The 23717-nt window shown below is 46.0% G+C and overlaps 1 protein-coding gene across 1 annotated transcript in view; it reads right to left on the bottom strand.

The window, feature by feature from the left end:
• PLEKHG4B (pleckstrin homology and RhoGEF domain containing G4B) overlaps positions 1-23717 on the bottom strand; it is a 137212-nt gene that overhangs the window by 11897 nt on the left and 101598 nt on the right. Inside the window, exons 15-19 of the mRNA XM_060247742.1 lie at positions 7560-7812; positions 4255-4344; positions 3935-4159; positions 1743-1913; positions 435-615 (exon numbers count right to left, since the gene is read on the bottom strand). Of these exons, the coding sequence (XP_060103725.1) occupies positions 435-615; positions 1743-1913; positions 3935-4159; positions 4255-4344; positions 7560-7812 (920 nt within the window). The remainder of the gene's footprint in view (positions 1-434; positions 616-1742; positions 1914-3934; positions 4160-4254; positions 4345-7559; positions 7813-23717) is intronic.

Raw genomic sequence — 23717 nt, 5'->3', positions numbered from 1 at the left:
TAGGCCACACCCCCTGACACCAAGTCAGCCGGAACTGTGTTCCTGCTTTAAATAAGGCCTGAAGTCTCCTGCACTTGTGTGGGTCCTCAAGTGTTTCAAGACTGTGCCGTTTGCAAGGCATCTTGAAAGTACTTAAGGTTTTGTGATGCATTTGTAGAGAAAGCCTTTCAGGGCAGTTAGCCGACGTAAGAATTTGTTCTGGCATTCAGGTTAAATGAATTTTCATGTTCTCACTTGCCCATGTGCTGTTTTGCAAGTTGAGTAGCCCTAGAGATTTTCTAACAAACACATAAATTTGCTGGTCGAGTACAGCTTTTACATGTTATTTCTCTGAAGCTTTGCAACTGACATCTGGGCTGAAGGTAGACTTTTAAAAATTCAGATGCAGAGCCTGAGACTCCTTGTGGTTTTTGTGGATGATGCCACATGCATACCTCGGTTTCTCAGTGCCTGCCTCCAAAGGATCTTGCCGATGATGTTAGTCCACGCAGTCTTTGTGTCCACTGAGTTTGCTTGAAGGATGTAAGTGTCCTGGGATTTCCTTCGCCTTCGGAACCAGATTTCAAATCGCAGGCCACTGTCTCCGACATTCTCAGTCATTCCAATCTCAGCCGTCTACAAGCCAACAGGGGGAATGCAGTTTTAGCAGCCTGAAAATTTATAGGACTCGCCAAATAAAGGGTTGCAGATAGACCACTTACGGCAGCTGAAAAATCATAAACATACAGGTTTTCTCCAGAGGAAGAGAAGAGATTGTATTTATACCCCACCCTTCGCTAGGCAAAGGAGTCTCAAAGCAGCTTACAATCTCCTTTCCCTTCCCCTCCCCACAACAGACACCCTGTGAGGTAGGTGGGCCTGAGAGAGCTCTCTCAGAACTGCTCTGGAGCAGAACAGCCTTGCGAGAATTTGTGGCTGACTCAAGGTCACATCAGCAGGTGTATGTAGAGGAGTAGGGAATCAAATCTGGTTCTCCCAGTCCATGCGCTTAACCACAATACCAAATAATATTAGTTAAACCAGTGGGCAACGAGCACAGAGATTTATTTATTGCATTGACTTTGCTATCTTTAAGACAGAGGTCGGGATTTGAACCTCTATCTCCGCAGTGCAAATACAGCATTCTGTCTGCTTCACGCCCTGACCTGGATGGCCCAGGCCAGCCTGATCTTGACAGATCTTGGGAGCTAAGCAGAGTCAACTTTGCTTAGTACTTGGATGGGAGACCACCAAGGAAATCCAGGGTGACTACGCAGAGGCAGGCAATGGCAAGCCACCTCTGTTCATCTCTGCCCCGACCTAGATGGCCCGGGCTAGCCCAATCTCGTCAGATCTTGGAAGTTAAGCAGGGCCAAGTGGTCAGTCTTGTTTAGTACTTGGATGGGAAACCACCAAGGAAATCCAGGGCGGCTACACAGAGTCAGACAATGGCGAACCACCTCTGAACATCTCTTGCCTTGAAACCCCTTGAGGGGTCACCAAAAGTCAACCGAAACTTGACAGCAAAAAACAACAACACCTGATTCACATCACTGTCATCATGCTTTTAAAACTTAAGGTGATTTCAAGGATAGATTGGACATGCAGTGACTTAAGAGTGGAAAGTGAGGGAACAAATCAATGGGTCTTCAATGTGTTTAAGAACGGCTGGGTCCTGCCTTCAGCATTCCCCGTTAGTAGAAACCACAAGACCAAAGGCCTGCAAAAACTGGGCTCCCAACACCCACCAGAGAGGAATTTACCTTGAATGACTGTTTGTACATGTAAATGTCGTATCCTCCATCAATCTTTTTTGTTTTGCTGAACAAGATGAGATCTTCAAAGAGAAAGACGTGCCTCAGATACTTCTTTCTTCCACAGCACACGATAAACTCATCTTGACACATCAGTTGCCCTTGCTCCTTTAGATTGACCTGAGGGAAGAAAGAAGTAACTTCTGTTGTCATTCCTTGCAATTTCAGACACAGAGGTCAGGCCAGTTTCACTAGGCCTGTGGTTGCACTGAAGTCTTGCTATCTGAACAACACTAAGCCTCTTTCTTTCTTTCTTTCTTTCTTTCTTTCTTTCTTTCTTTCTTTCTTTCTTTCTTTCTTTCTTTCTTTCTTTCTTTCTTTCTTTCTTTCGTAGGCTTATATTTCCACTCAGGGCTGATCACAACATTAAACAATTAAAAACCTACAATTCAAATTTAAAACAATGCAATAAAAACCACAACAATAGAACAATAGAACAAAATAAACTGCACCACGGATAGAAAGGGCACATTTCACAAAATGCAGCAGTTTTTGGCTCAAGAAGAAGTAATGGTATTAATAATAAGATTCAGCACCACAAAAAGGCTGAAAAGCATGACATCACAACAAGGAAGGCCAATGTGGAACAGTTGCTGGAACAGGACGCCCGCTGCCTCAACCAAAATTTTTGTAACATGTTTCAAGTGGAGACAAAGGGCCATTATCTCTGTGGTTGATACACTCCTAGCCAACAGCTGGTGCTTCTGAGACCTTCTCTGCTTCTGCCTCTTAGTTGACAAGTGGGCGTATCAGAAAGTAGTCTGGATTTGGGCCTCCTGCTGTCACCTCAGATCTGACATGCTATTATCCCTATCCTGCTGACATGGAGCTTAGTCTAAAGGAAATCTATGGGTTGCCAGCCCCCCAGTAGGGATGTGGGGTTTCCCCATCTCTGTCTCTCATTTCTCACGGCTCCTCACAGCGCTAGAGGGAGATTTTTTTTTTTTAACGTGGCTGTTGGGTCAGTGGTGTGTCATCACTTCTGGGAAAAATCTGGAAGTGATGTCATGCCTCTCTAGGAATCACTAGAGACTCTACAGCTTTACCATAGACCCTGGTTTGAATCTAACCTTGCTGCAAACGTATTTAGGATATCTTAGACAAAACTCACAGTGCAAGCCTGTAGGTAAGTCTTTGTGATTTTATCAGGGTTCCCAGCGATTCCTAGAGGGACATGATGTCACTTCTGGGCTTTCCCCAGGAAGGACAGTACACCAATACCGATGGTCACCCCTTCATGTCCCCGCCTACACTGGTTTCCCATTGGTTGCCAGGTCAGATTGCAGTGGTTGTACTGCAATCCTACATGTATTTTCTTGGGAGTAAGTTCCATTCAATGCAATGGGTCTTACCCTTAGGCGCTCATTATTTGAATGTTTTTCTCCCATTTCATTGTATCTGAAGAAGTCATGAAAGCTTATACCTTGAAGAAAACTTCGTTGGTCTCAAAGGTGCTACTGAACTCTAACTTTTTTCTGTTGCTTCAGATCAACATGGTGTCAGCTTGTGTTCATTGTAGTAAACTGTTATTTTGAAATGTTTATTTACTGCCAACTAACTCCATAAATCTTTGCTTTACTAACACCAGTGCCATTGTAGAATGTAGAGGGGAAGGAAGGGGGGTGATTTAGGTGCCAAGGGCCAGCAAGGTCTTTGAAGTGCAAAACATCCAGCTGCTTCTCAGGCGCCTGCTGGAGCCGGGCAAGGACACCATCAGGGGGAAGACACCGCCTGCCCAGGCTGAAGATAAGGAGTGTGTGAAATGGTTGCTTTATTATGAGAAGTGATTTAGATCCCCTAGTCTTTGATGTATGCCCATAAATGCCAATGCTTTTGCCTTACATGTTATCAGTATCAATAGACCTGTGTAGAGAGTAACATTGTTGTAATCAATAAATCGAAACTTAGTTTTAGAAAAGAAACAAGTCTCCTCATTCTTGAAACTCCAATGAACCCTTTGCCGACACATGGCTGCCCACCTGGATCTATGAGTTTGTCTAAGATCACCTAAATATATTTGCAGCCAAGGTTAAATTCAAACTAGGGTCTTTCTTACAGCTCACAGCTATTGTGTCAAACAAAAACCAAACATAAACAGTGTTTGAGATGCCTAACAGGAAGCAGAATCTGGCTGGGCTTACATCACATCCTCTGATGGCATCCATAGCAAGCAAATCATTCCCATGGCGAAGCTGAAACTTGACCATTTCTTCAGCAGCACGGAGGGCGCTGAGCTCCTGCTCTTGTGCCGCTGAGCACTCCTTGATCAGATCCTTCAAAAGGAGAGCATATTTGCTCATCCTCTGGATAGGTTTCAGCAGATAAGAAGCCAGATCCATTTTATCGCCCAGTTCCTGTTGCTTATTCTGTGGGGATATGACAGAATGTTAGGGGAGGAAGCACTTCAAAGAGCCAGCAAATTCTACAGACACTACAGCAGACAACATTCAACGGAAATTACTTTGAAGAAGGTATTTCCATGGTTTATGAGTAGGGCATCTGACTGTGGCTTGTTCTTGCTGTACAACGCATACATCCCAAACTGTTCTTCCTGAAATAATGGAAAACAGTATTGACAAATATCAATTAATGGTGTTGCAAACTGAAGGTCATTTGTTGGTAAGGGTATATTATCATAGAAAGATTTTTTTAAAAAACTGGCTTTTTTAAGTGTTGTAAGATAAAACCTAATCATTTTTAGAAGAATGGAAAAGAATGATACATACAAATTCAGACAGCTCAGTAACAAAAATTATAAAGCCACAAGGGAAAAAAAGGAATACAGGTATAGACTTTTGACAGAGAATAGAAAGTAAACATAATCATGTTGTTTAGTCCATACTGCTTAACGATTATGTCCAGAAATTCAATATTTGTCAAACTTCATTTTTTGTAATACCGATATTTTTGTATATAAATGAAATTCCTTAATTTTATCTCCGAAAGCTTTATGAAGTGGTATTGTTTTTCTATCTCTGAAATTCAGTGAACATCAGCCTTAAGGCAGTTATAGCATTTAAAGCAAATATTCTAAATTTCTTTAGGAAAGCAGCCATCCAATCCCATTTTTTTGAAGTTCAGGAGAGCCAATAATGTTATAACCTGTCTCCTTCACCAGATAATTGTCACCATTTCCCAAAATTTTGAGGCACTAATACACCCCAATCACATGTGGGAAAAGTCTGCCTGAGGTTTTACCACTGAACTGGCAGTGGTGGTTAGCATCTTTATAACATCTGCTTTCTTACAGTTGTGGCTTAAGCTGGCAACCGTTCACTATTGCAGATTAAACAAGCAACACAAACTGACTGGTGTCAGATTGAGCCGCCATGCCTTCTTTTTTGTGAACTATGTTAAGTTTCATTTCTCTAATGCTTGTACGTAACCATATATTTTATACTCTAAGTGAGGTGCAGGAGTAAGACGGAGGACAGAGACCTTGTTATCTATCTATCTATTCTATCTATCTATCTATCTATCTATCTATCTATCTATCGATCTATCTATCTATCTATCTATCATCAATCAATCTATCATCAATCAATCTATCATCTATCATCCAATCCATCTATCACCATCCCATCTATCATCTATCCTACCTACCTACCTACCTACCTATACCTACCTACCTACCTACTATCTATCTATCTATCTATCTATCTATCTATCTATCTATCTATCTATCTATCTATCTATCTATCTATCTATCTATCAATCAATCATTCATTGTTGTAACAAGCTTGCCTTATCTAGTTGTTATAGCAATGGACCATTTGGCTGCCTCGGAAGATGCCTTGCACTTTGGGAATACCAACCTCTATGGGGAAACAACAGACCAAGGGGGTGGGGATGATGCTAGCCCATGCTTTTTGTTGCTTGTAATTGTAAGCACTACGCCTATCGGGCCATTCCTGGCAATGACTTTCTAGCAGATTACGGTAATTCTAGTATCTGACTTTAATAAATCCTAAATAATGTGGGGGCTTCAAGAGACACACAATATGTGTGAAAGAGCCACGTGCGGCTCCTGAGCCACAGTTTGGCCATCCCTGTATAATAAGAACCCTGTAAGCTTTTGTAGGATTGGCTACATCAGGGTGTTTGTGGCCTAATATGGAAAGGAGTTCCTGCTACAAAAAAAGGCCGGGGGGGGGGAGGAACATAGAGCTGGAAGGAGCCTCCAGGGTTATCTAGTCCAAGCCCCTGTGCAATGCGGGAAATTCACAAATAGGTCCTCCCACGCTCCCAGTGACCTCTAATCTAAACCCAGAGAAAGGCAAAAAACCTCCAGATCCCTGAGCCAGTCTGGCCTGGAGGAAAATCCCTTCCTGACTCCAAAGAGGTGATCAGCCTTAACCTGGGCATGTAATGAGTGGTCATGAGAGCTAAGCAATGACTCATTCCTTCCTGCCTGTGGTGTCCTGAGCTTGAGGCGCAACACAATAGACTGAGAGGATCCAAAGACCTGCATTCTGATTGGCTGCATAATTCAAACTGGCCAATCAGGAGGCAGTATCAGGGAATTCTAGGATCTACCAATGGGTATGGATATTCTAATGAAGGATCCAAAAAGGGTGCAATCACGGGTTTTCTGCTTCACTGTATAAATTGCTGCATGTTCTGAGTGCTTGTATGTAGGATGTGGTCATTTAATAAAGATGAATCACTATGCTGGCTGAACTCACTACTTAACACAGCCCTCTGTCTCATGATCTCCCTGGGCGTTTTCGCACTCACCTTCAGCCAGCGCGACCCCCCTCTTCACCGCGCAGGATCTGCGCGGATTTCGCAGTAAACGCCGCGGAGCAGCCTTTTGCACCGGAAACTCCCGGCGCAAAAGGCCGCTCAAACGGAAACTGCTTTTTGGCGGGTTTCCGTTTGAGCGGCTTTTGCGCCGGGAGTATTCCGGCGCAAAAGGCTGCTCCGCGGCGTTTAGTGCGAAATCCGCGCAGATCCTGCGCGGTGAAGAGGGGGGTCGCGCCGGCTGAAGGTGAGTGCGAAAACGCCCCCTGTGTTATATTCTGGGGTTTTGCTGTTAGAGCAGGCTCACGAGGACTATTCTCCAGGAGCTTTAGTGGAGGCTTGACGTTCCTGAGCAATAGACCACTAGGATCTTGGAATCTGCATGCTGATTGGATTTACAGTTAATTGCCAATAGGGAGCCCAGAGAAAGTTTACACCTCCAGTTTGAGGAGTGGGCGGAGTCTGGGTGTATTAACCAGCCTCAGGCCCGAGTGTTTTATGCATGTGTTTCGTTTGGAATATTTTTGGTGGTTTTAAAAAGGATGTGTTATGGTTAATGGCTTGTAGAGTGTAAATAATGGTCTTTGACTGTAAATAAATATTCATTCATTCACGTGTTTGCTGAAAACACTAATAAAATGAGCTGATCACTAGTCGAATATCTGCCTATACATCAAACCCAGTACATTTTAGCCTGAATTCACAGAATCAGCATTGTTGCCAGATGGCTTAAAAACCTCTCAAGGAGAGCCTGCCACCTCCTGAATTATATGAATATCAGCACAACAGAACAAGGAGAGCTCTGGTAAGGGTCTTTTTTGACCTGTGATGGACACACGCAGCTGTTTCTATGGAGGAGGGAGACGACTGCGAAGCAGAACTGGACAATCCTTTGTACAAACAGAATGTAGAGACACAACAGAACATGGCAGCCGAATAAGAAGAAACAGGAAGTTATATGCTGTGGTGCGCACCAAGACTCTGTTGGCAAGACTTCGCCCTGCCTTGGAAAACGAGACTCACGTGTCTGAGAAAAGAGTGGCTGACTCGCAGGGGGTTGTCGGTGCAGCGTTCCAGCTCTTTCAGGAAATACTGGCAATGGAAATCATACAGTTTTTCTAAATTCCCAAAGATGATGTTCCGTTTTCCTCGCAAGTCCTGAGGCAAGTCGATCCTTTCCATTTCTGGAAAATAACTGTCGATGATGTAGCCCAAGGATCTGACATATTCCCTTTCTGTTGTGATCATCTCATCCATTATATGGTGCACTTTGCTACTGAAAGACACAGGAAGACTGGATGGGACACAGGCAAATGCGAGGAGTCCCAATGCAGAGCACTTGACAGGCACAGTTCTTAACTTACTATGACTCCTGTGAACCAAAGACATGGAAACATCCTGACAGATTAAAGCTTCCCTACGATGGACTCCTGAGAACTGCCAAACTGTGAACTGCCAAAGGCCCTTCCCAAAACAGCAGTTCAAAGATCTCCTTGCTCGTTCTGGAGAACCAGAACAGGAGGGCCTTGTGGCTCAGTGACAGAGCATCTGCTTGATGCAGAAGATACCAGGTTTGATACTCAGCATCACCAGTGGAAAGGATCAGGTCACAGGTGATGCGGAAGACCTCTGCTTGAGACCCCAGAGAGCCACTGCCAGTCTGAGTAGACAAGACTGACCTTGATGGACCAAGGGTCTGATTCAGTAGAAGGCAGCTTCATTTTTGTGCGAGTGTGTGAGAGAGAGAGAGGGAAGGAGAGAGGCTCAGTGGTAGAGCATCTGTTTGGTACACAGAAGGTTCCAGGTTCAATCCCCAGTCTCTCCAGTGGAAAGTTTTGGGTCACAAAAGATGTGAAAGACCTCTTCCTGAAATGCTGGAGAGCCACTGCCAGTCTGAGTAGACAAGACTGACCAAGGGTCTGATGCAGTATCAGGCAGCTTCATGGGTGCAAAAGAGACATTTGTCCCTCTTTATATTCTTACGACACTGCCCATGGGTGACCTTTGTAGGACAAAACCTTTTCCAGAAAACTGGCCTGCATAGTGCCAGTGTCCTCACTTTAGCATGTCTCGCCTCTTCCAGACTCAAGGGGCCTGCTGAGGATGCCTTGCCCAAGGGCTCCCCCACAAAGAAAACCAACCCTACAGCTGGTGCCATGGAGAGAGGCTTGTGTGATCGCTTGCTAAATGGTTATTGCTGAGTTAAGCTTACAGGTGTGCCTCCACCTCACTTTGCCATCACTGTAGCTCACCTCTCTCTCCTGCCTCTCACATTCTTGTCTCCTGACCTAGTTCCCATCCTCTTCTCCCCCCCCACACCCGCCCAATATGACAGCAAAGTATTCACAGGTCAAACATGGCAGGGGTGACTCCCAACAGTTGACAGAAGCTGAATAAGAACAATAAGCCGCCAGGAAGACAAAATAATTTTGCGTTTTGAAAAGTCTCCCCCCCCCCCGCCCTTAGAATAGAAAAGTTTCCTATGGCATCTGCAAAAACTGCCATGACCTTTTCTGTGTTTACATTCTGGCGGGAAACAGAAGAACATTCTTGGGATGATGGACAGCTGCTTTCTCACCGGCTTCCCTTAAACAATACGGCCTCCAACAAACAGGGAGTTCCTCCTGGGACGGGGACCAAAATATTAAAATAAAAGGCAAACAGAGTTATTGGAAGAGGCATGAAGGCTGGATTGAAAGGCCTACTCTGAGACACAGCCATTGCGTCTCCATAGGGATTTGGGCTCTGCCCCCCCCCCGCCCCGTTGAATACCAGACTCCATGGTCCCACCATAAGTGCTCTTATGCATATGCAAGGGTATTTTTGGGGAATTATTTTTGGGGGGGGGCAGGGCATTTTTTTGTGGGGGGGGAAAATCCAGCAGGAATTCATTTGCATATTAGGTCACACACCCCGGCATCACCAGTGCTTCACACAGGGCGTTTTAAAGAGAAAGCCCAGCAGGAACCCATGTGCATAAGAACATAAGAGAAGCCATGTTGGAAGGGTTGCCAAGTCCAATTCAAGAAATGTCTGAGGACTTTGGGGGTGGAGCCAGCAGACTTTGGGGGCGAAGTCAGGAGACATTGGGGGGTGGAGCCAGGAGCAAGCATGTGACAAGCATAACTGAACTCCAAAGGGAGTTCTGGCCATCACATTTAAAGGAACTGCACACTTTTTAAAAATGTCTTCCTTCCATTGGAAATAATGAAGGATACGAGAACCTTCTTCCGGGACTCATAGAATTAGAACCCATGGTCCAATATTTTTGAAACTTGGGGGATATTTTGGGGAGACGCACTGGATGCTATACTGAAAATTTGGTGTCTCTACCTCAAAAAACAGCCCCAGATACCCACGGATCAATTCTCCATTATTTCCTGTGGGAATAAGTCTCCATAGGGAACAAAAGGAGTGCCCAGCAGACATTTCCCTCCCCCCCCCCCGCTTTCTGATGACTCTGAAGCGGGGGGAAGGCCTCCAAACCGGGGGATTCCCTGGCCCCACCTAATGTTGGATCAGGCCAATGGCCCATCCAGTCCAACACTCTGTGTCACACAGTGGCCAAAACTCAGGTGCCATCAGGAGGTCCACCAGTGGGGCCAGGACACCAGAAGCCCTCCCACTGTGCGCCCCCCAAAGCACCAAGAATACAGAGCCTCACTTGCCCCAGAGAGTTGCACCAATATTAGGCCACATCCCCTGATTCTAAGCCAGCCAGAACTGTGTTCCTGTTTGAAAAAAAGCCCTGTGCAAGGGGGTCTCATTTGTCCGCTTATGGTGGGAGACCTCCAGTCCACTGAAGCCCCTGCCTGGTGATGCTCAGCTGATTGGCAGGTGGAAACTGGGGCCAAAGGGGGTGGGGACATGACCAACCTGGGATGAAACATTGAAAGAAAACGAAGGCCTCATCTACTGACAGGAAGTACTGGCCACAGGGTTCCTAACGATGCCTAGAATTACCCACGAGTGACAAGGGTAGCTCTAGCAATTGCCAGAAAACCTTGTCACTTCCAGGTAGGTCTAGGAATTTCCAGGAACTCTGTGATCAGGACTTCTGGTAAGTAGCCAAAGTCTTACTTTTCATTTTAATTTTTTCTCCCAGGATGCTGTTGCTCCCACAACTCTAGTATGTGCACATGTCTTGGGGTGCATAAAGGGGATAAGGCTGCCCATTCAAGGAAGTCCAAAGTCTCATTAGGTATGGAGAGGTAATTACACACCTCTTTGGATTAAACTTCTGGCTTACAAGGTTTGGGTGGGGTTTTTTTGGGAGGGGGGATACATGATTTCAACCACTTTTGCAGAAACAAGAGATTACCAATTCATGTCTTTGGCTACAATGGACATTTTTCTTACACCCAGACTTTTGTTAAGCATGTGAACTGGGGAAAGATCCATGAAGTTAAGCAGAAGGATAAGGAATGGTGGCTCAGTGGTAGAGCATCTGCTTGGGAAGCAGAAGGTCCCAGGTTCAATCCCTGGCATCTCCAAAAAAAAAGGGTCCAGGCAAATAGGTGTGAAAAACCTCAGCTTGAGACCCTGGAGAGCCGCTGCCAGCCTGAGAAGACAATACTGACTTTGATGGACCAAAGGTCCGATTCAGTATAAGGCAGCTTCAGATGTTCATATGAACATCCAAGAGATTATTATGAGCTCTCGCGTGCCATTTTAAGATGGACCAACATTCTAAGACGGACCAATCCTTTCGACTTTTTTTTTGAGCAGGAATGCACAAGAATGCAGTTCTGGCAGGCTTGATATCAGGGGGTGTGGCCTAATTTGCAAATAAGTTCATGCTGGGCTGCTTCCCCAAAAAAAGCCCCACTCATAGGTAATACTCGAGCACCTTCTCACCCAGCTGGAGTGTCTACCTAATGCACAAAAAACATTTTTAAAATTCTGGTTCCAGTTCACGGGAGCCTCAGACTGGCATCTATCTTGGGAGGATGGGGGTGGGGAGGGAGCCTAGCCTCCCACCAAAAGCATGCTCAGTCTTGCTTTTCTAGACAAAACAAATCTTGACCACTAGATGGCAACCAACATGAAACGTATAGAACGGACTGGCTAGCCTATATCAGCCCTGTCCTGCATAGCCCAGGCTCAGCTCCATCTCCTTGGATCCTGCAAGCTAAGCAGGGCTGCCCAGTTTGGTGTCGTGGTTAAGTGCGTGGGCTCCGATCTGGAGAACCGGGTTTGGTTTCCCCCTCCTCCACTGGCAGCCAGCTGGGTGATCCTGGGTCAGTCACCGTTCTCTCAGAGCTCCCTCAGCCCCACCTAACTCAGAAGGATGTCTGTTGTGGGGAGAGGAAAGTGAGGAGATTGTAAGCGGCTCTGAGACTTTGAGTGACGGGAGGGGTAGAAATCCAGTCTCCTCCTCTTCTTCTTAATACTTGGATGGGAGATCCCCAAGGAAGTCCAGGGTTACTGAGCAGAGCAGGCTATAGCAAACCACCTCTGAAGTCCCTTGGCCTGAAAAACCGACAAGTCAGCCGTAGCTTAATGGCCCTTTTCCACCACCACACCAGTATCTTAAGTCAGTAACTTCTAAAAGGCTGAGAACCGTTACCTGAAGAGCAGCCCTGACCTGGATGCTCCAGGTTACCCCATCTCATCAAATGCTGGAAACCAGGGCTTTTTTTGTAGCAGGAACTCCTTTGCATATTAGGCCACACACTCCCGATGTAGCCAATCCTCCAAGAGCTTACAGGAGGCCCTGTCTTAAGAGCCCTTGGAGGATTGGCTAAATCAGGGGTTTGTGGCCTGATATGCAAAGGAGTTCCTGCTACAAAAAAAGCCCTGCAGTGGAAACTAAGCAGGGCCTGCCCTGATTACCACTTGGATGGGAGACCAGCAAGGAAGCCCAGAGTTGCATTGCAGAGGCAGGCAAGGGCAAACCACCTCTGGATGCCTCTTGCTTTGAAAACCCGACAGGATTGTCATAAATCAGCAGCAACTCAGAGGGCACTTTCTACCTCCACCAGGCTATGCCAGCAAAGGTAGCTCAGTCAAAATGTGTCATGAGCAAACCACAAAACGATTTCTTCTCCACCCGGTCATGTGCAGAGTCTCCACAAACACGCATCTAGCCAGCATTCTAGTTTGACAAAAAAAAACCCCATAGATCAGCTCAGGACAGCAGGAGCAGCCAAGTCAACAGGCTCCCAAGCGTCAAAGTGTGTTTTGAAGACCTGTCCCGTCCGTGGCATCAGCTCTCTTCATCTTATCTCTAAAGCTTCCTCTAAACTCTTCTTCTCTGTCTACAACAAGCGACTATAAAAATAATAGAAATATTTATAAGTTGGTAACAAAAACAGGAAGAAGTTTAATCTCATGCATCTACGGCATCAAAATCACAAACAGTTCCTTTCCGATAAATCTATCACTAGGAGGAAATGCTTCCAAACAGAACAGTTTTACGGAATGCGAGATGAATGAGATGCAACAGGAATTAATACAGAGGGTCTTTTCAAATTCAAGGTTGTGCCTACTGCATCAGGGATGTTATATTTTTAGTCTCCTTAATTTGGGTAGCAAGGATGTCTTTATTTTCCTTGAGGAAACAGGGTTGCTTTTAAGAGCATCCTAACTTAGATAGTCACAGCCGGGACCTCTGTGCCCAAGAGAAGACGATAAGCAAGAGCCAAAGCAGACCTTTGGCAGATGCATGCCTCGGATGAACATCTCAAAAGTGGTACAGGGGATGCCGTTCTGGGGTGGAGATGCACCAGAGGGGAAAGTAGCTGCGGAGAAACCTTTCCCATGCCTACTTCTTGCCTTCTGCACCGCCTGTCCATGGCTTCCAGAAGTGTACTTGCTGCAGCTTGGAGAACAGAAGCTGAGAACCAGTTCGGAGAGAAAATTGTATCACTTCTGAAAGCAGCCCCGTGGCACAGAGCGGTAAAGCTGCAGTACTGCAGTCCAAGCTCTGCTCATGACCTGAGTTCGATCCCGGTGGAAGCTGGGTTCAGGTAGCCGGCTCCAGGTTGACTCAGCCTTCCATCCTTCTGAGGTCAGTAATAAAATGAGTCCCCAGCTTGCTGGGGGGGGGGGGGAAGTGCAGATGACTGGGGAAAGTAATGGCAAACCATCCTGTAAAAAGTCTGCCGTGAAAACGTCATGATGCGACATTACCCCAGATTCGGAAATGACTGGTGCTTGCTCAGAGGACAACCTTTACTTTATCACTTCTGAATCTGCAATGTTGAGGTCAGAGCTGAATGATACTGATTGGGACTCAGTTTGAGTCCAGTGGCACCTTTAAGACCAACAAAGGTATGAGCTTTTGTGTCCACGCACACTTCTTCAGATACACTGGAACGGAATTCACCAGTCCATACATATAGGGAGCGATGAGCAGTAAATTAGTAAATTAGCATGCAACACAATGAAGATATGTAGCAAATTCAGGAATAACAAGTTTTGTTTATATTGTTGCTATTTGTTTGGGTTCAGTTCTAGGGAGACCGTTTGGAACTGTGCAACACAAGCGTGTTAAAAATCAAGATGAAAATATACCAGGATAAAGAGATTTGAACAACTGGAAGAATGGTTTCAAGACAACCATAAATGGCCTATGCCAAAGCCTATCACAGGGAAGTTTATAGAGGTGGATTTCAACTATGCAACCCTATCTGAAGGAAGAAGAAGAAGATATTGGATTTATATCCCGCCCTCCACTCCAAAGAGTCTCAGAGCGACTCACAATCTCCTTTACCTTCCTCCCCCACAACAGACACCCTGTGAGGTGGGTGGGGCTGGAGAGGGCTCTCACAGTAGCTGCCCTTTCAAGGACAACCTCTGCCAGAGCTATGGCTGACCCAAGGCCATTCCAGCAGCTGCAAGCGGAGGAGTGGGGAATCAAACCCGGTTCTCCCAGATAAGAGTCTGCACACTTAACCACTACACCAAACTGGCTCTCACTGTTCTCTAGCCATTCTTACAATGCAAACATGACAACCACCATTTCTTACAGGTAATAACATGACAACACAAAGTTAGAAATTTAAGCTTTCCCTGGCACAAGAGGGGAAAAAATATGCATAGAATATTAACATAGAATATTATTATTTAGAATCATAGAAACACAGAGTTGGTATCTCCAGGGTCATCTAGTTCAACCCCCTGCACAATGCAGGAAAAGCACCTTCCCCTGCCCTCCATCTCTTCAGGATCTTCATTGCTGTCAGATGGCCATCTAGCCTGGTTAAAAACCTCCAAAGAAGGAGAGCCCACCACCTCCCGAGGAAATCTTGAGAAACCACTCTGTCAGGAAGTTCTTCCTAATGTTTAGCCAAGAAATCTTTTGATTTAATTTCTACCTGTCAGTTCTGGTCCTACCTTCTGGGACCACAGAAAACGATTCCACAACATCCTCTACGTGACAGCCCTTGCCTGCATAGTAGATGGAGATAGCCTCGTTTGGCTATCCTTGTTTGTGGACAGAGATATCCTTGTTTGGACAGTGGATGAATTCAATCGGTGGTTTGCTACGATACAGAAGGAGGGAACCCCATGGTGCAGAAATATAAGTTTCAGCACTGAAGCCCAAGCTCTGCTCATGACCTGAGTTCGATCCCAGTGGAAGCTGGGTTCAGGTAGCCGGCTCGAGGTTGACTCAGCCTTCCATCCTTCCGAGGTCAGTAAAATGAGTCCCCAGCTTGCTGGAGGTGAGGTGTAGATGACTGGGGAAGGCAATGGCAAACCACCCTGTAAAAAGTCTGCCGTGAAAACGTTGTGATGTGACGTCACCCCAGAGTCGGAAATGACCTTTTTACAATACAGAAGCCAGGCGGAACCATTCCTCTTAATTAAGTGACTTCAGATGAATAGAAGAGGCGGGTGGTGACTTCCAGCAGCTTCTGCTCTTTGGGAAGCTTTTGTCAAGGGATAGCAAGAAGCACAAGCAGCTCCCTCGAAAAGCTACACCTTTTTCAGTCAGTTCTGAGAATGGCAAGTGACAGACAGTTGCAATTATCCAAGAAGCCCAGGAGAAACCATCACCAATGAGACCATGAAGGAGGGATGGCCACCAAAGTGGAAGGGCTGCTCTGTCCATGATCATTCTTCTGATGCTAGTGGAAGCCGACACCAAGTCATAGCCAACTTATGGTGACCCTTTTCAAGCCAAGAGACATTCCGAGAGGGTTTTTGCCTTTGCCTGCCTCTGCCCAGCAACCCTGGACTTCCGGAGTTGACCCTGCTCAGATTCCGAGATCTAATAAGACTGCACTAGCCTGGGCAATCCAGGTCACAGCATTCTTCTACTGCGTTTGGTTTATATGAGCTCTTAAGGACACTTGCAGTGACTGAAAAAAATGCAGGCACACGTAACTTGGCTTTCTGCTTAGGGGAACAGTCTTCTCTTTGGATTGACAAAAATGTTTTGTCATTACAACAAAGTGTAATAAAGACATTTTGCCTTTCTTTACTTGTGCTTCCTGTTCTCAAAGAGAGAACTTATTGGGTTAAATGCAAAAAAACCCCTCTCCATTTATCCCTGATTTCCCACATTTCCTGATTAAGGGGGAAATGCTATTCAAACAAATTACAAAGATGACCTGACTCCAGTGGTAACAAGAGAAATTTTATTTACAAAAATAGAAGCACATCATATATGACACATTTATTTAGGTACATTTAACTTATTGTGAACAGATTAACTTCCAAAATGTTAACTTTTCTATAACTCCAAGCCCAGGAAAGAGACAGAAAAAGAGAAGTCCTCTATAAGATGAAACAGAAGGCAAGTAACGGCCAAAGAGGCTCAACATCTAACCCATGGGGAGCAAATGCCAAGTGTACCCCAGAGAGAGAATTCCCTTAACCCTTTCTGTACCCTTAATACTTTCTCATTCCACTGGGGCACTGCATTCAACTGAATAGCCTACCTAGAATGCACTAAATTGGCCTCCGCCGGCCCAAAGGGAAACATCCATTGTTTTCCAAGTCACATCCCTTATCCAAAAGTCATAATTTCCCAAATGTAGTATGTTAGAAAGCTCGTCTAGGAAGCCAGCTCTGAAATTGCCTAATGCGGATGTCGTGCTGCAGGCCTCTTATTTATTTATTGAAAACATTTTTATGTATCCTCCGTCCCCCCACTTCTCTTGCGGCTGGCCCCAGCTTGCCATCCATATCTATCCTCCCACCCCACTTCAGCCAACCTCCCTTTATTTTCCCTTGCTTGAGGTGGGCATCTCACAATCTCTAGCTGGTGTTGATGGGGTGTAAATTATTCGATTTATGAAGTTCCTCCCTTCCACAGTTGCTCCTGCCCTGAACAGTTCCTGCCCCTCCCAACGGTTTTGTCTCAACTGTCATCTTTTTAAAAAATGAAACAAAAACTGTCCACGTGGGGGGGGGGGACATTTTGATGTCACCTTTCAACCTGATCAAGGCTCCCAAGCCACCCACATAAATGCATCAAAACATTTAAGCAATTATAAACAGCATTAAAAAGCCCCACCAAATAGGAAGCCCCACCAAACAATGGGTACATTCACAAACCAATTGCCCTCTCACCACACCCCCTCCAGCCTAGAAATAGCAGCTCTCCAGCAGCCCTGGCCCCACTCAATGCACAGCAGCCAAGAAGGTCAGAGCGCCTGCTCCGGCTGCAACGCCACTGAGGATGTTCGCAGCTGAGAACAAAACGTCTGGAAGAAAAACTTTCTCCAGTAGAACACGGCACTTGAGCCCGAAAGATTCTACAAACCCTAAGCATTAAAAATGTTAAATAATTCAACACAAACACATTAACAAACAACACTAGAACTAGGGAGAAAGGCCGGTAACTGTATTAGAGGGGTACGACAGATGGGGAAAAAAGCCTTCACCCTCTGGCGGAAGACATATAGGGAGACTGACAAATTTCCTTGGGGAGGAGTTCCAAAGTTTTGGTGCCATGACAGAAAAGGCCCTTTATAAGGTCACCACCTGGCTAGCCTCAGAGGGCAGGGATAACCAAAGCAGGCCTCCAAGGATCACCGGAGTGAGCAGGTTAGTCCATATTGGAGAAGTTGGCCCTTGAGATATGTTGGTCCCAGGCCATACAGAGCTTTAAAGGTCAATATCAACACTGAATTAAGCCCAGAAGCACACTGGGAGCCAGGGTAGATAGACACGAAGCAGACTGCACTCCACTCTCCAGCCAGAGTGGTCCTTGCCAGCTTCAACCTTTCTTTCCAAGAGGCCCCACCGCTAATGGTCATGGGCTGAATTCTTTTCAAAAAGAGCAGAGTATAGCACGTTTGGAAAAGAAGAAGATATTGGACATATCCCGCCGTATACTCTGAATCTCAGAGCAGTCACAATCTCCTTTACCTCCCTCCCCCACCCCCACAATAGACACTTTCTGTGAGGTAGGTGGGGCTGAAAGGGCTCTCACAGAAGCTGCCCTTTCAAGGACAACTCCTACGAGGGCTATGGCTGACCCAAGGCCATTCCAGCCGGTGCAAGTGGAGGAGTGGGGAATCAAACCCTGTTCTCCCAGATAGGAGTTTGCACACTTAACCACTACACCGAACTGGCTACAAAGGGCAGGGGAAACCCAGAAACAAGAGGATTACGGCATGACATCATCTGGTAGTGCCAAAAAGAAGTGCTCCACTTTGGAAACCGAGGCAGACATCCCCATGGAAGCAAGTGACGGCTCCTTTTTAATCAGGGTGTGGTACTCAGGCTGCCGGGGTGGGAAGGGCCATGCACAATGGACCAAGGAGAAGCTGAGGGGACACAAGGCCTGTCAGAAGCATGACAGCAGCAGCCAACAAATGTGGGCTTTTCTCATGTCACTCAATCATGCCTTTCTTGCCGTGGGAAAATATTACACATTCCAAATATTATTATCCCCGGGTGGGAGAGGTGGTATCTCTATTGAGATCTCATTTATTTTAACTTCAGCAGAGAAGTAATGAAGAGAATGGAAAATCCTGCTGGACTGCGGTCCTTTGCACGGTTGGGTTGCTTCAGTTGACATCTATGGGACTGGAGTTGAGATGTCCCAGCAAGGACATTTGGAGTTCTTTTTGATTCGAGATGTCATCCGTATCGGTGCAGCAGGCTTTTTGTGGCTGCATCATTAAATCTCTTTTTAGCTTCCATTATGCCATTTATACACTGCACAACGGGTAAAGTCCACTAAAATAAGATTGGATCATCTGGATCCATTCTGTTAGCAGACCTGCTTCACTCCAGCAGAAGATGCATTCCCCAGAGCAAAATCCTCAGAAGGAGATACGAACCACTGGCCAATGAGTTTGTTTTTAGAGGGAAACTCCGTATGAGGAAACTAATCCAAGCACAAAGAGTCGCAGATTCATTCCTCACAAGGGAGAAATTAAAATTGAAATGGGCGGAGGGGGTCGTTACAACCAAGTTAGACAGCTTGATTTGGTCTTATTTCTTCTTTAAACAATCCACACAGGGATAGAATTATATACCCTTTCATGTAGGTATTATTTAATTGTACCCTGCCCTTCTCTGCAATGGGGACCTAAGGTAGCTTTATTCGTTCTCTCCTCCATTTTATCCTCACAGCAACCCTGTGAGGTAGGTAAGGCTGGAGGTGGAGAGGAGGTCTGAGAGGAGCAGAGCAGAGCAGCTCTGATAGCTGAGACAGCTGGAGAAATTGCTGAGAATTTCTGAGTTTTGAAGGACTTCATTCTAAGGTTTGTGGGGCTGCCTAAAATTCTAAGGTGTGATAGCTGGGGAACTGCTCTTTGTTTGGTTGACTGCTCTTTGTTTGGTTGACTGCCTTAAGGGTGAAAGAGATTGAGAGTGATTGCTGCTGATTGAGAGTGATTGCTGAGGAGTGCCTCTGCCTCTGCTCCACCTCTTTGCATTTTAAGCTGCGCCTTGCCAAAGGCGCGAGCCGAAGGGCGAGAGCTAAAGGGCTCTTGGCCTGTGGCTCTTCGGCTAGGGGCTCCCTAAGGAGCAGGAACCCAGATCCCTAGCTTCCTTGTTCTCCAAATAAGGTAAGTTCCCAATAAGGTAAGTTTAGGTAAGGTAAGTTGACCCGCCAGAAGGGGAGCCACTTAAACAGCATTTAAAGAGGACTGTATATTTTAATATATATATATATATATACAATGAAGATAGAATGCCAGCAGGGGGTTGGGGGCTTTCCAGTGTTTTGCACTGAGTGTCACATGTATGACTATCTGCCCAAAGGACAGAAGTCTTGGGTGTGTGCTCGATGCAAGGAGCTCCTGGTCCTCAGGGAACGAGTTCGTACCCTTGAGGCCGAGGTGACTGCCCTGGAGAAGCAGAGACGGTCAGTTAGGCACTTGGGGAAGACTCTCGGGGGCGTATTAGATGAGCCCCGCTCTGAACGTAGCAGCCCCGTTGCTGCCAGAGAGCGTGAGGGTCGAGAGGGAACAGGGCACCGTGCTGAGGATAAGGGGAATGTGCCCTCAGAAGCGACCTCTTCTTCGGTTGGTGAGTGGGAATCCTTTCGCGCCAAGGAACCTTCCCTGAGCAGGGGGAGAGGGGGGGTATTGGTAGTTGGTGATTCGATCATTAGGCAAGTAGACAGCCGGGTGGCGAAACCGCGTACTGACCGTATGGTGACTTGCCTGCCTGGTGCGAAGGTAGCGGACATTACGCGTGTAGTAGATAGACTGATAGACAGTGCTGGGGAGGAGCCTGTGGTCGTGGTGCATGTTGGCACCAACGATGTGGGGAAATGCAGTCGTGAGGTCCTGGAGGAAAAATTTAGGCTGCTAGGCAGGAGACTTAAGGCCAGGACCTCCAAGGTAGCCTTCTCGGAAGTGCTACCTGTTCCACGTGCAGGGCAGGAGAGACAGGCACAAATTAGAAGTCTCAATGTGTGGATGAGACGATGGTGTAAGGAGGAAGGGTTTAAGTTTGTTAGGCACTGGGATGCTTTCTGGAACAAGCGGGAGCTGTACAAAAGAGACGGTCTCCACTTGTCCCCGGATGGAACCAGGCTGCTGGCGCTTAAAATCAAAAAGGTGGCAGAGCAGTTTTTAAACTAAATCTTGGGGGAAAGCCGACAGGAGATGAAATGTCTCTGGTTCAGGAGGACTCGTCTCAAAGAGATGAAGGGTTAGCTGCTATTTTTCTACCGGGTAACGGACCGGAGTTGTCCACTGTGAAGGTGACAAACAATATGGACTGTCTGCCAGAGTCTCGAGGCAGCAGGAGGAAGGTGGCGGGCCTAGCTCGCCTGGGAAATTATAGATGTTTGTATGCAAATGCTAGAAGTGTTCAAAGTAAAATTGGTGAATTGGAATGTTTAGTGTTGGGAGAAAACATAGACATTGTGGGAATTTCAGAAACTTGGTGGAATGAGGAGAATCAGTGGGACACGGTGATTCCTGGATATAAGCTATATCGGAAGGATAGGGAGGGAAGGGTTGGAGGTGGGGTGGCTCTGTATGTCAGAGAGGATATACGGTCCAGTAAGGCTGAGATCAGAGAATTAGATTCACTTTTAGAAATGCTTTGGGTTGAAATAGAGGGCCCAAAAGGAAATTTAACTATGGGAGTTTGTTATCGCCCACCAAATCAAAAGAGAGAGGACGATTATAATATGATGGAAGGCTTAAAGATAGCGGCTAAACGTAAAAACTGTGTTGTAATAGGTGATTTTAACTACCCGCAGATTGATTGGGTCAATATGTGTTCTGGTCAAGAGAAAGAGATTGAGTTTCTTGATGCTCTCAATGACTGTGCTATGGAGCAGATGGTCTCAGAACCTACCAGGGGTGGGGCGATCCTTGATTTGGTCCTAAGTAATGCCCAAGACTTGGTGAGAGATGTAAAAGTGATTGCGCCGCTTGGGAGCAGTGACCATAATGTTATTGATTTCACCGTTTGTATAAATAGGGAGTTGTCCAAAAAGACCGCCACAACCACGTTTAACTTTAAAAGGGGTAAATACACTGAGATGAGGAGGCATGTGAGGAAGAAACTGAAAGGAAAGGTACATACGGTCAAAACCCTTGGGGAAGCTTGGACGCTATTTAAAACTATAATCCTAGAAGCTCAGATAAAATACATACCACAAGTTAGGAAAGGCACAAACAGGCATAAGAAAAGGCCTGCGTGGTTAACAAACAAAGTAATGGAAGCTGTAAAAGGTAAGAAGGACTCCTTTAAGCGGTGGAAAACCAGTCCAAGTGAGATTAGTAAAAGGGAACACAGGCTGTGGCAAATCAAATGCAAGACTGTGATCAGGCAGGCAAAAAGGGACTATGAGGAGCATATTGCAAAAAACATAAAGACCAACAATAAAACTTTCTTCAAATATATTAGAAGTAGGAAACCAGCCAGGGAGGCAGTGGGGCCCTTGGATGACCATGGGGTAAAAGGATTACTGAAGGAGGATAGGGAAATGGCTGAGAAGCTAAATGAATTTTTTGCCTCCGTCTTCACTGTAGAAGACGAGAACTTTTTGCCCGCCCCAGAACCACTAATTTTGGAAGGGGTGTTGAAAGACCTGAGTCAGATTGAGGTGACAAATGAGGAGGTCCTACAACTGATAGACAAATTAAAAACTAATAAGTCACCGGGTCCGGATGGCATACATCCAAGAGTTCTGAAGGAACTCAAAGTTGAACTTGTGGATCTTCTAACAAAAATCTGTAATCTTTCATTGAAATCTGCCTCCATTCCTGAGGACTGGAAGGTAGCAAATGTCACCCCCATCTTTAAAAAAGGTTCCAGAGGAGATCCGGGAAATTACAGGCCAGTCAGTCTGACTTCAATACCAGGAAAGTTGGTAGAAACCATTATCAAGGACAGAATGAGTAGGCACATTGATGAACACGGGTTATTGAGGAAGACTCAGCATGGGTTCTGCAAGGGAAGATCTTGCCTCACTAACCTGTTGCATTTCTTTGAGGGGGTGAACAAACATGTGGACAAAGGAGACCCGATAGATGTTGTTTACCTTGACTTCCAGAAAGCTTTTGATAAAGTTCCTCATCAAAGGCTCCTTAGAAAGCTTGAGAATCATGGAGTAAAAGGACAGGTCCTCTTGTGGATCAAAAACTGGCTGAGTAATAGGAAGCAGAGAGTGAGTATAAATGGGCAGTCTTCGCAGTGGAGGACGGTAAGCAGTGGGGTGCCACAGGGCTCGGTACTGGGTCCCATGCTCTTTAACTTGTTCATAAATGATTTAGAGTTGGGAGTGAGCAGTGAAGTGGCCAAGTTTGCGGATGACACTAAATTGTTCAGGGTGGTGAGAACCAGAGAGGATTGTGAGGAACTCCAAAGGGATCTGTTGAGGCTGGGTGAGTGGGCGTCAACGTGGCAGATGCGGTTCAATGTGGCCAAGTGCAAAGTAATGCACATTGGGGCCAAGAATCCCAGCTACAAATACAAGTTGATGGGGTGTGAACTGGCAGAGACTGATCAAGAGAGAGATCTTGGGGTCATGATAGATAACTCACTGAAAGTGTCAAGACAGTGTGCGTTTGCAATAAAAAAGGCCAATGCCATGCTAGGAATTATTAGGAAGGGAATTGAAAACAAATCAGCCAGTATCATAATGCCCCTGTATAAATCGATGGTGCGGTCTCATTTGGAGTACTGTGTGCAGTTCTGGTCGCCGCACCTCAAAAAGGATATTATAGCTTTAGAGAAGGTGCAGAGAAGGGCAACTAGAATGATTAAAGGGCTGGAGCACTTTCCCTATGAAGAAAGGTTGAAACGCTTGGGACTCTTTAGCTTGGAGAAACGTCGACTGCGGGGTGACATGATAGAGGTTTACAAGATAATGCATGGGATGGAGAAAGTAGAGAAAGAAGTACTTTTCTCCCTTTCTCACAATACAAGAACTCGTGGGCATTCGATGAAATTGCTGAGCAGACAGGTTAAAACGGATAAAAGGAAGTACTTCTTCACCCAAAGGGTGATTAACATGTGGAATTCACTGCCACAGGAGGTGGTGGCGGCCACAAGTATAGCCACCTTCAAGAGGGGTTTAGATAAAAATATGGAGCAGAGGTCCATCAGTGGCTATTAGCCACAGTGTATGTGTGTATATAACATTTTTTGCCACTGTGTGACACAGAGTGTTGGACTTGATGGGCCGTTGGCCTGATCCAACATGGCTTCTCTTATGTTCTTATGTGTGTGACTGGCCCCAGGTCACCCAGTAGGCTTCCTTGGAAGAGTGGAGATTTGAACACGAGTCTCCCAGATACCAGC

This window comes from Heteronotia binoei, chromosome 10 (genome assembly GCF_032191835.1).
Source record: "Heteronotia binoei isolate CCM8104 ecotype False Entrance Well chromosome 10, APGP_CSIRO_Hbin_v1, whole genome shotgun sequence".
In the NCBI taxonomy this organism is placed as follows: Eukaryota; Metazoa; Chordata; class Lepidosauria; order Squamata; family Gekkonidae; genus Heteronotia; species Heteronotia binoei.
Note: the sequence above shows the minus strand (reverse complement) of the source record. Positions and strands in the feature narration are given on the sequence as shown.